The sequence below is a fragment of the Pongo pygmaeus genome, chromosome X (genome assembly GCF_028885625.2).
Source record: "Pongo pygmaeus isolate AG05252 chromosome X, NHGRI_mPonPyg2-v2.0_pri, whole genome shotgun sequence".
NCBI classification, from domain to species: domain Eukaryota; kingdom Metazoa; phylum Chordata; class Mammalia; order Primates; family Hominidae; genus Pongo; species Pongo pygmaeus.
Genome location: NC_072396.2, coordinates 22471646 through 22484247, shown reverse-complemented (window position 1 = coordinate 22484247; position 12602 = coordinate 22471646). Strand labels below are relative to the sequence as shown.

General features: G+C 47.5%; 1 protein-coding gene across 2 annotated transcripts in view; it reads right to left on the bottom strand.

Moving 5' to 3' along the window:
• Positions 1–9751, bottom strand: part of SMS (spermine synthase) — a 54244-nt gene extending 44493 nt beyond the window's left edge. The window contains exon 1 of one of the 2 annotated variants that reach the window (XM_054471800.2): positions 9463–9751. In XM_054471800.2, coding sequence (XP_054327775.1) covers positions 9463–9511 — 49 coding nt within the window. In that variant the 5' untranslated portion in view covers positions 9512–9751. Of the gene's footprint in view, positions 1–8967; positions 8988–9462 lie in introns of those variants that run through there. The other variant, XM_063660429.1, reaches the window with a different exon arrangement.
• Between the last annotated feature and the right edge of the window lie 2851 nt (positions 9752–12602).

Sequence of the window (12602 nt, the reverse complement as noted above, 5' to 3'; positions counted from 1 at the left end):
TTGGACTGAGAAACCCATGACCATCTTCCTCAAAATCCCACATGCAACTGGGCCACTTAGCTATAGCATTATACAGTTAAAAGATTCAATGTTAAGCCATTTATAAAACTTCAGCCAGGTACTGCAGTGTGCACCAGTAACATTAGTGACTCAGGAGTCTCAGGCTGGAGGATCCCTTGAGTCCAGGAGCTTGAAATCAGTCTAAGCAACACAGCAAGACCCCATCTTTGCAACCAAAAACAAAAAACTATGCCACTACTGTTTTCCAAAGCATGATCCAAGGCACTGGCCCTGAAAATACAGGTTGAATATCCTTTATCCAAAATGCTTGGGACCAAAAGTGTTTTGGATTTTTTTTTTTTTTTTTTCCATTTTGGAATATCTGCATCACACTCACTGACTGAAAGTCCCTAATCCGGAAATCCCGAATCAGCATTTTTTTGTGTTATGTCGGTGCTCAAAGTTTCAGATTTTGGAGCATTTCGGATTAGGGATGCTCAACCTGTACTCTAAGAAAAAGGATTGAGGAACAGTTCTATATTCATCTCTACACTCTAAGGCCAGCAAAGGAATCTGGAATGTCTACAGGCACATAAGTCTTGTTTGAACACTGTGATCTACAGTCCTTCTAGAAGGGAGAATTCAGAATTAAATATAGCAGTGTTCTAGGAATTGCTCAGGATTCTCACTGGAGAAATTTTCATTTATGAAAAAAAATGGAGTCATGCAACACAGGTAATTGATATCTTAAATCAAAGTGTCCTTTAAAACTTCTGCTTTATAATTTAGAGAGGAAGCCCTTTAAATAAAGTAGACCAACCTTCAAAACATAGGGCAACCCATTATTTTCTGCCTCTTCTCTTGCCAGCAGCTTTCGTTACCCTTCAAGTAAGTTAAATTCACACCTCTTTATAACTGCGCATCTTTATCCACTGGCACAATTTCAAAGTACTCGGCCCTAAGTACTGCAATTAGTGTTAGGTATTTTATGTATCATTTGACATTCTTCCAAACATTTTATTGGACATTCCACCCAACGACACAGTGTGTGGGATTTTAGTATCATTAGCACCTTCATGGAGAGGGAAAAATTAAGGTGTGTGTAAAACTACCCAGAGTCAAGTCAGTTCAGGAATCTAGAACATGCTACTGGCTCTTACCAGCTCCTTTTGAATCTGTGGCTTAGCACGTAAACACATTTATCACCACTATCACCACTAGCTAGCTCGGTGGCTCCTTCCGGAACACAGATGACAGTGTCAATTTAATGAAATCCAGGCCCACCACACCTCAGGGCCGCAGGGTTGTTTTTCCTGGGGTCTGGAAAAGTGCCTAGTTGTAAGGGTTTTAAAGAGCATTTGTGCATGGTTTACATACGTGGTTTGCAGATTCAATTGAGGAGGTTTTCTGACTTTTCAAAAGAACTGAGTCTATACCACGAAATGGTGGTTGGAGCCACAGTGCACACCAGCAGGCTTAGGTTACAACTGCAGTGAAATAGTGAATTAAAACACCTGGAATATGCAGACTCCCAAAACTAAACTAATAACTTTATTGACGTTTTTAAACAGATACTAGTAACTTTATAACTAATCCTTACCTGTGAAAGATTAGTATAACCATGGTGATCGCAATTATAAAGCCCATAATTTCAAATCTTCTGGGTATCAAATCCAAAATCAAAAGCTCTAACTTTTTAAAGCTATTAGAGAGCATTTTAATCTTTATCTCCTGAGAAGGTAGCTAAGGCCTGAAATTACCAATTCAAACAAAACGGAGTAAATTACATATTAAGGGGATGAGAAGATTCCCAATTGGTAATTCCTCCACTGCAAATGCAAAAGTGACTTTCTAAAAAAAAAAAAAAAAAAAAAAAAAGACACATTGACTGACTACTGGTTATTAAATTAGAATGTCTCATGCAGGGCTTCAGATTACTTGAAAAAGTACCCCTCCCTTGTTAGCCAGGATGGGGCTCACTCCTAGTGCCTTGATTATGGAGTCAATTTGTTAAACATCTGTCATCCCTTCCAAAGCATTTTAAATACTGAACTACCCAATGAGAACTAGATGAGGATTATAGATATAAAGTAGAAACTAAAGTCTTACCATATGCTACCTCCATAGGTTTAAAGAAATCGGTATGACTTGGAAACTACAATCTAAAAAGAATCATTATGGTTTACTCAATTTTTTAATGGCAAGCCCACAAAACTAATTCCCGGCAACATGAGGTTATTCAGCCTGGAGTCATATAGAGCATAACCTGTGCAATTAAGAATATTTTGCAGAGTTGGGAAAAGAGCATTTAAAAAAAAATCACAAAGCAAAAGCGCATGCCAAAGGAAGGCAATGCCAACAAGGGATCTCCCGGAAGCAGCCCATAAAATATTTTCAAACACAATTAACGCATGAGAATTCCTGTGTAAAGCACACAAAAAAGTCTTCTCCAAAGCTGTCAAATCCTGAGTCCAGGTGCTTCCTGGCTACTGGGAAGCACAAGGAATATACTGGGGGAAGAGGAAAAACCGGGTAAAAATTGGCCGTGTATGTGCTGATACAGAGTTTAGACTTCATCCATGGGGTAATAGGGACCCATGGAAGGGTTTTTAAATAGGAAAAGGGACAGGGATCCTGTTGAGTTCCTAATGATCGAACCCATCCCCAAACAGAGACAAATGGGGAGATTGTAGCCAGGAAACTAAAGTAAGGAACAGGTGGTGAGCAACAAATTTGAGAACATTGGCAGGCAGAAGCCACAGGACTTAATGACTGACTAGGCTGACTGGGTTGGGCTGAGTGAGGTAGGTGTGCCAAAGGTTTCAGACAAGTTTTTGTTGTTGTTTTAAATAAGGAACCTACTAGAGGAGTTCTCATACTTTAATCAGCAACAGAATTACTGTGAGGCAGATGATTAAAAATGCAAAATCCAGGAACTCACCCCCCTCCACCAACTGTGATTCAGTCCGTGTAGAGTAGGGCCCAACCATGCATTCCCCACTCCCAGTCATCAGCCCCGAAAGGCTTCATTGTCTGCGCCTGCAGTGTTATCACAATGGGGGATTAAAGTGTAGTGGGACGGGATAATAATGCTGAAGGAGGGGGAGGAAGGAAGCTTTCTCTACTCTTGAGAAAGCTAGATGCAATCTGAACTACATTGTTTAGGTTTTATTATTTAGACAGTTAGAGCTATTTAAAACACACAAAGAAGACATGCCTCCACCAGACAGCAGCTCAAATACAGGGGAGCGTGGGAGCTGGTTAAAAAGAGCGATGGTTCAGGAAATCAAGGAGGGAAGGTCACCTCAAACCACAGGCTCAGTTGAGTAGGAAGCGATGACCAAGCTCCTAACAGACCCCAGTGCCAACCTTAGAGAAAGACAGGGCCCATCCTCCTTCCCTGCCTAACAATTTGTGGGCATAACTGACACTTCCAAGAAGGACCAGGGAAATTTTGCTGATGATCTGTCATCCAAATTACTGAAATGGTCTAGTATGAATTTAAACCAGGGTTTCTCTGTCTGGGCACTACGGACATTTTGGGCTGTCAATGCTGTGGGGGAGTTGTCCTGTGCACTGCAGGACGTACTAGATGCTAGTAGCATCTCCCCAGTTGTGACAACCAAAAATGTCTCCAGAAATTGCCAGATGTCACCTATGGAGGGAAGCACCCACACTGAGAATCATCGCCTTAAACTAAGAGGCTTCAGAATCGTGGAAGCAGAACCAGCCTTCCAATCAAACAGACATGGCTTTGAATTCCAGCTCTGCCACTCAAAAAGTAAAAAACCTCAAGGTTAGGCCTATTTATTTGTCTTTAAAATGAGGATAACAAGACCTACCTACGGTTATTTTGAGGATTTACCTAAAATAACGCACAAAGCACTCAGGGCACCTAGCCCCTGTGGCAATTACGAAGTACAACTTTTATGTTTTCAAATAGTTCAAAGAGCCGCTTTTGTTTTTGAAGAGTAACTAGGGACATGCGCCTCCAGCATTGGCCTTGGATGGAAACCTACACCCCCTAAAAGGAACATACAATATACAGAACGGGCTGTCTCAGTCCTCCCCCTTCCCAGCCTGGGGTCTGAACCTGGGGTCCATGGATGCCCAAGGGGCCAATGGATACAATTCAGGGGGCCTGTGAACTTGAATGGAAAAAAACACAAAGACTTATTTTCACTAATAGAAATTTAGCACTTTCTTCAGTTATGCTTGGAGGCCAAAAAATCACACATTGTCAACTACACCTGGTCATTGTCACAAACAATCAGGTTTTTCTCCCTGCCTAACAATTTGTTAAATATCAATTTGCTCAGCTCTACTTATGAAAGTTATTAGCCTTGCTGCCACATCTTGTTATTTGATGTGTTAATAAAGAAGCACATGGGCTGGGCGCGGTGGCTCACACCTGTAATCCCAGCACTTTGAGAGCCCAATGCGGGTGGATCATGAGGTCAGGAGTTCGAGACCAGCCTGACCAACATGGCAAAACCCCGTCTCTACTAAAAATACAAAAATTAGCTGGGCGTGGTGCCGCGTGCCTGTAATCCCAGCTACTCTGGAGGCTGAGGCAGGAGAATTGCTTGAACCTGGAGGTTACAGTGAGATCATGCCATTGCACTCCAGCTCAGGGAGACAGAGGGAGTGTGGAGTGTGTGTGGGGGTGGGGGGGTGGGGGGGGCGGGGGGGTGGGGGGGGCGGGTGGGAAGCGAAGCACATGTCATGTTACCATACCACACGGTGGGGGTTTCGTATTTTGAAGATTGGGTTATTTCACGCATTTAAAATTCTTACTCTGAGAAGAGGTGCACGGGCTTCCCTGATGAGGGTCAAGGGTACAACAGAACTCCCTGGCCCAAACCTTCTCTGCTAAGCCCATAATTCCCAAGTAGCCTTCTGTTCTTAAATTATTAAACAAGGTTTGTTATAGAATTTGTGAATTTGAGCGACACAAATCACTTTGTGTCCCTGCACAAATCATATAGCAATGGTCCAAATGACAGACCTAACAGTATCTGCCACATTTCTGAATTCTGGACCATCCTCCTAATTCTACAAGGTAAATGAGTGTCTCACTTTCCCCTAATGGACGTGAACCAGCATTCCACTTTTACCTTAACATAAACTTGGTCTATTTAATCAGCGTGTACCAAATATCTACCATGTACCAGAGCTGTCTCCAGGATACAGACCCTGGTGGAGGTCTGCTTTCAAAAGATATTCCCAGCCCAGAGGAAAAAAATGGACATAGGATTGCTAGATCTTTTCAGAGTTGGCTGGCCTGTTAGAGATGTTCCACTCCAACATGGCAAGAAGAGGCTATAGCAGCTCACTCACCACTGTTTTTGCGTGCGGGTTTTGCTTTTTTGACACACAGTCTCTCTGTCGCCCAGGCTGGAGTGCAGTGGCATGATCTGGGCTCAGCGCAACCTCCACCTCCCTCGCTCAAGCAATTCTCTTGCCTCAGCCTCCAGAGCAGCTGGGACTACAGACACAGGCCACCAACACCTGGCTGATTTTTGTATTTTTAGTAGAGATAGGGTTTCACCATGTTGGCCAGGCTGATCTCAAACTCCCGTCCTCAGGTGATCTGCCCACCTCGGCCTCCCAAAGTGCTGGGATTACAGGCATGAGCCACCACGCCTGGCCCTTGTTTTGTTTTTGAGAGAGTTTCATGCCACTGTCCAGGCTGGAGTGCAGTCTCGACTTCCTGGGCTCAGGGGATCCTCCCGCCTCAGCCTCCCAACTAGCTGGGACTACAGGTGCAGAAAACCCACCACACCTGGCTAATTTTTTTTTTTTTTTTTTTTTTTGGTAGAGCTAGGTTTTTCCCATGTTGCCCAGGCTGGTCTTGAACTCTTGGGCTCAAGCACTTCGCCCACCTCAGCCTCCCAGAGTGCTGGGATTACAGGCATGCGGCATCACGCCCGGCCTCTCACTCACCGTCTGGATACCCAGGCATTCTGCCTAGCACATAAGGCTAGGCACAGATCACATTTCCTCCACCAGCTCAGATGTGCCTAAACTATCTAAACATGGGACAAATTTATTCCTGTTAGCCTCAGGCTAAGTCACAAAATGTTTTTCGGGCTCAAGAGTCCTTAGAGTCCAATACTTCACTTACAAGATGACCACAGATGAGTTGTTTTTTTAAAAGCAAAAATAAAAATTTCCTGGGTTACACCTCATCACCCAGAACACTAAACCAGCACCATCAAGCCCAACCTACAGTTGCTCTTGGTGGTCTGGTGGCTGCTGCGTTCCCAACACAGTAACAACATAATAACTAAGTGGTTCAAGTTTAATTCCACTAAAATCACATCATGGAACTGGAACATTAGAAAGGATTACTGACAAACGGGGAAAAGAACACGAATCCAGGCTCCACAGGCATTTGACTCACCCTTGAGTCACATCCAATATTCACATGCCAAGAGTAATGCCTTTTGACTCATTATCAATTAAATGTTTTTGGAGACCTCACAAGTCGATTTTTCACCAAGTTCCCCTTACTAAAAACTAAGCGAACTTAGATCCCAATCTAGCCAGGATCTCTTTATTTTTCAAATGTGGATACTGACAGGGCGATGTGCTTCACCCCAAATAAAGTGATGGGAGAGAATACAATATGAATCGGAGTTCTTATGCCCAGAACACTTGTAATGACTCAAGGTCTGACAGATGCGTACATACACACATTCCCCACCCAACCCCCACACACATGTAATACTTCTTTCTAGAATGTTCACCTTGCCATCAAAGCTTTCTCATCTTTAAGAACAGACTGGGAATTAAAATATTAACAGCTTATGTTTCTTCTTTCCCTCTTAACGTTCTATTCTGATCTATACATGTCTTTATCATCAATCTTTTTACTTCCTCGTTGCACAACTAAATTAAGATGCCACTTCCACACCTTTCCAACTTAAAAAAACGCCAGTTTCTCCTCCTCCCTCCCACACTATACATCCATGGTTTTCCTGGACAGTGTCAGCCCAAAGTGTTAAAATTCTCTCGCTTTTTCTTCATTCGCTTTTCCCACTTTAACAAAACAACAGAAACATCCTACTGTGAACCAGCACTTCAAGAGACTAAATCTAAATTTGGCCAAGGAGGTTTAAGGACAAAGGGAAGTGCCAGAGTCTTTGGGCCCCATGCTGAGATCACCCTCCTTAAAGCATAAAAGAAAGCCCATGGACAGGCCGGGCACGGTGGCTCATGCCTATAATCCCAGCCCCTTGGGAGGCTGAGGCAGGCGGATCGCTTGAGGCCAGGAGTTTGAGACCAGCCTGGCCAACATGGTAAAACCCTGTCTCTACTAAAAAAAAAAAAAAAATACAAAAATTAGCTGGGCGTGGTGGCTCGAGTCTGTAATCCCGGCTACTTGGTAGGCTGAGGCACAAGAAGTGTTTGAACCCAGGAGACGGAAGTTGCAGTGAGCCGAGATCGCACCACTGCACTCCAACCTGGGCGACAGAGTGAGACTCCATCTCAGGGGAAAAAAAAAAAAAAAAAAGTTAAGAAAATCCATGGACGATAAATACAGGTGAGTGTTCACAAGGTGCTCACAACAAGGACACTTCCCAGACTCACCCCTTACTAGCTGGGTGACCCTAATACACTATTTCTCCTCACCACTAAATTCAGTATGCTAGAGCTTTCATTAACCATTCAGCCCTAAGGCTGGCAGGGTAATTAATGAAAACTTGGCTCTTCAGCTCCACCACTCAAGCACCATTTCATCTCTAGCAGTCTCCATGCCCTACATCCTCACCTAAGAAATGTGGGAACTAAAATTAACATGCTTTGTTTTCTCTAAGTCACTTCAGACCACCTAAATACATTGACATTGCTTAAAAACCCTACAGTGTGCTCCACAGCTACCCCCTTAAGAGTAAAAGCCCGAAGAGGTGTACACTTTTTTTTTTCTTTTTAATAGACAGGGAAGGCTCAGAAAGGTTAACATAAACGCAAGGCCACACGCAGACCCCAACAGGAAGAAGCCAGACTCAAACCCAGGTGCTGCTCCAAATCCTGTCTCCACTAAATCTTGTGCCTTCGGAGATCCTTTAAATTTGCGGGAGAAAATGCAAAGTGAGTACTCAGAAATTCAGAAAGAAAGAAAAAGTCAGTGTTAAAAATGGTAAGAGAAAAGCCTGCTCTATCCAATTCGAGGAAAACAGTGGGAAAAGCAAGGTATGAGCGAGACACTCCAAGTGGAACCTATGGGAAGTGCAGATTCAAGTCTTCGGCAGTCACAGGTTTAAAAGCCACCAGAAAAAGAAAGGGCAGTTCTATCCTTCCCGCGACTCCCACCCCCCACGACAGAGGCACCCCGAGAAAAGAAGCCTGCAAATTATCCCTCCCCTTCAAATTTCCTGCACACAGTTCCGACTTTAGCAGGCCTCTCTCTTCTGGTCGGTTTTTTTTTTTTTTTTTTTTTTTTTGAGACAAGGTCTTGCTCTGTCACCCAGGCTGGAGTGCAATGGCGCGATCTTGGCTCACTGCAACCTCCGCCTCCCGGGTTCAAGCGATTGTCCTGCCTCAGCCTCCCGAGTAGCTGGGATTACAGGCGCGTGCCACCACGCCCGGCTAATTTTTGTATTTTTAGAAGAGACGGGGTTTCACCACGTTGGCCAGGCTGATCTCGAACTCCTGATCTCGTGATCCGCCCGCCTCGGCCTCCCAAAGTGCTAGGATTACAGGCGTGGGCCACCGCGCCCGGCCGGTTGTCTTTTGATAGCCCCCCGATTCGGGGTGTAAACGATTCCCGCGCCCAGACCTCATGCCTCCCCACCCCCAATAATAATAATCGTTTCCTTTTCCCGTCCCCCAGTTCCTTTCCGGGGGATCCGTCTCCTACGCAGTCGGCTGAGAATTCTGCAAGCGCTGCGCGTCCGCAGACCTTTCCCCAGCCCCAGCTCCCTAGGAGGGGAAACCCCCGCCCCCAAGAGGGAAATTTACCCGCCTGCAAGAACAGGAAAAGGTCGCGCGGGCAGCCCCGCTCGGCGCACGCCCCCAGCCCGGGCTCGCCGCGCGGGTCACGCCTCGCTCTGCCGCAGACCCTGCAACCCTCGTCCCATGGGGGGGTCCGCCCGCGCTCGGCAGCCCGGGGACTCCCCGAGCGGGAGCGCGAAAACGGCGAACCCGCGTGGGAGCGCGGGTGGACGGCCAGGGCCCGGAAGGGCGGCGCGGCCGGCGGGCACCCGGGACTGCCCCTCCAGGCCCCGAGCTGCGGCCGGGACGGAGCGCGGAGCCAGCAGGAGCGCGGCCTCCGCCCGACCGCCGGCGCACGCGGCCCCGCAGCGCGCTGTGCGCGGCAGTCCGGGAGAGTGCGGCGCCGCGCGGGCCGCCCGCATTGTTCGGCCCGCGGCGCACGCCCCGCCCGACCCCGGCCCCAGCCCGCCAGGCGGCGGGAGCGGCTGGGATGGCCGCGCAGGTGGCGGCGGACGCCCTCACCTTTGGCGCCGAGCATGAAGTCGAGCGTGCTGTGCCGTGCTGCTGCCATAGTGAGGCGAGGCCCTGTGCCATGCCTGGGGGAGCGGCCGCGGGAGACTGGGGGGCCGCGCGGCGTGTCAGGCTGCGGCCGGCGGGGAGTGCGCTGCGCCCGGGGAGGCCAGGACTAGGAGGTGGGAGGGGCCGCCGGGAGCGACCCGGGGCGCGGGGGCGGGGCCGGTCCCGCCTCCGGGAGGGAGGAAGCCGGGACGCCTCCAGCCCCGAACTTGGAGCGCCGGGTGTGAGGCCTCGCTAATGGTGGAAACGTGGGCGCCGTGCTCCCCGGCGTGCGTCACCAATGGCCGCGCCCTGCTCCAAGGCTCGCGCGGCCGCTCCCGCCATCCGTTAGGTCACCTTAGGTTTAAACAGCGCAGCAGGATTTCCGGGGGGCCCACCCCTTACGCCTCCCCACACACCTCTCCCCAAGCCAAGGCCCCTCTTATTTCCTGGCGGAGTCGGGAAAATCAAATGATGAGATCCACCCCTGTAGTCTAAGAGTACTGCCTGCCTTTTCTTACAATGCTGCAGTTAAACCCATTCGGATTATTACCATTATTAGCAAGGGTCTGCTTTGCATTTGAGGACTGAATAGAAAGCGCTTGGGCATTTACGTTATCTACAGTTTCACGCAAAATAAAATGAGGGAGAAACCAGTAAGAGGACAGCATTGTTGTTAATATTGAATTAGGAAACTGCAGACTCCGGAGTTGCTTGTCTAGCAGGACTCCTCCATCACTGGCGCCTCTATTCAGGGCAATAGCCTTTGCGGTGGGCTTATTTTTGACACTGGGGTTACGGCTGCTGTTCAACAAAATGATGGCAAAGGGGAGAGAGCATGAGCGTCTGAACTAAAATTATTCTTTATTGCACTGACAATATCCCTGGGCAAATGCCTCCATCATCGTGTCAGGCTTATGTGCCTCTCACGGCCACAGGAATTGCTGTAATGGTTAGACAAAATTTAAATCAATGAACTCATGTGCCTCCACAAAAGCAACGAAGCACCTGGATATTAAACTCATCTCTTCCTCCAGGCAACGGCTGTTTTGCTGAGTTCTTCACCTTTCTACAAAAACTGGGCAGTGTCTTCACAAATGTTCTACAAGGGTCTGTTGAACAGACCTTTCTCTGTTAAGAACTGAATCTTTTTCTAGGACCTGCATTAATTTTTGTCTACCCATGGCCACCTGTTTGTTATTCTGCATGTCTTACCATTCTTCTCTGTGTCCTAGATTCTCAATTTTGTTAACTATTGCAATTCTCATCCTTCAGTTAGCTATGTCAGTCTGCAGCTCCTCTTTCTTCCTGGGATGTTCTTCACTTCTTGCCACTCCTCTGGAGTCAGGTCACTGACAATAGAGTTGTCTTTGTCCTGCATGTTGCAGGAGCAGTAGGGCTCCATGGGCCTCAGGTGTGCCTTTCCCCACTCAGCACCAGTGTGGGCCTCACATCAAAAGAGCCCTGCACTTGGTTTAATTCTCTGCTGTTGCCATCTTGAAATTCTTAACTCTCGAACAAGGGGCCCCGTGTTTTTATTTTGCCCTTGGCCTGCAAACTGTGTAGCTGGTTATGCTCTGCAGCTTGTGTCTGGCAGCACAGGTGGCCCTCGGGCTCAAGCTTGAAATCTCATCCCCGGCACTTGTGCCTCACCTTGTTTCCTGCAAGGTACAAAGCAGAGATGAAAAACCTGAGATGCTTTTGCTTAACTTATCAGACAGCCATAACAAAAGTGGAGTTTAACCAGTGCTTCATTGGCTGGGCATGGCGGCTCATGCCTGTAATCCCAACACTTCAGGAGGCCGAGGTAGGCGGATCGCTTGAGGCCAGGAGTTGGAGACCAGCCTGGTCAACATGGCAAAATCCCGTCTCTACCTAAAATACAAAAATTAGCTGGGCTTGGTGGCGCACACCTGTAATCCCGACTACTCGGGAGGCTGAGGCATGAGAATCACTTGAACCTAGGAAGTGGAGGTTGCAGTGAGCCGCGATCATGCCACTGCACTCCAGACTGGGCAACAGAGCGAGACAGTCTCAACAAACAAAAAATAAAAAACCACAACAAATGCTTCATGATGTTAGCACAGCATCAGAGTTAAATTGGCCTCAATAAGGAACCTACATTGTTGGGGTAACATTAGGAGTTATTGCAAGGATGTTCCCACTGCACGTCGAGCAGTAACATAATCCTGCTCGAGGCCTCTTTTAAACACCTCCAATTGGGCCGTGAGTATCTGTTTGGATTCAGGAACATGTTCTCATTACCTGAGTTTTATAATCTAGGCCCTTGGCTTCCAGGCCTGTTTCAGGACTAATAATCATTTTGTTTGTGGTAATTGTGTTACAGTCGACCAGTGGATCCTGTGCAGAGTCTTAAATACTGCACAGCTGTTATCAGACTCTTCAGCGACTCGTCCTGCAACAAAAGACTCAGCAGAGACTAGATTTACCCTAGTCCGACTAGAGACTGCATTCTTGAAAGTCTTGCCAATGGTGAAAATGTGGATATCGTGGATTCATGTCCTGCAGCCTGCCGCTGACTACTCTTGCCCGAAAAGGAAGACTGAGAAAGAGTAAAGCAGTCCTGCCTTCACGGAGCTGGCCAGGCACTCACAGCTGTGCCTGGATGTCCTGTTGATCAGAAACAACTCCCAAAAACACCAACATCAGGCAAGGCCACTCTATGACCAGGGTGGGACAAAACACAAACAAGACCACTCTGTAATCATGTCTGAATATAGAGAAAACATAAGCCTTGTCCAAACCACAAATATGACCAAACACCACCTCTCCCCCCAATCCTGGCTAATATGAGGGACTGCTGCTTCTTTACCAACCACAGCTGTAGCCTGGCTCTAATTTTCTCTGCTTCTAGAGAACATTTATTAAACCATCCAATCATAGAATTCCCCCCACCCCCGCCCCCCGCACCAGCTTCCAATCCAGAGCAACACCTGGCTTCCCTAAACGCTCCCCAAAAACACCTGACACAGTGTCATGCCAGATGCCTATTCAGTAGGGATGGCACCAGGTTCAAGGGGCCAAAGAAGAGACTCAAAGACATAGAGTTTATTGGTAACTTACATACGGGGACAATCCAGTGGCAG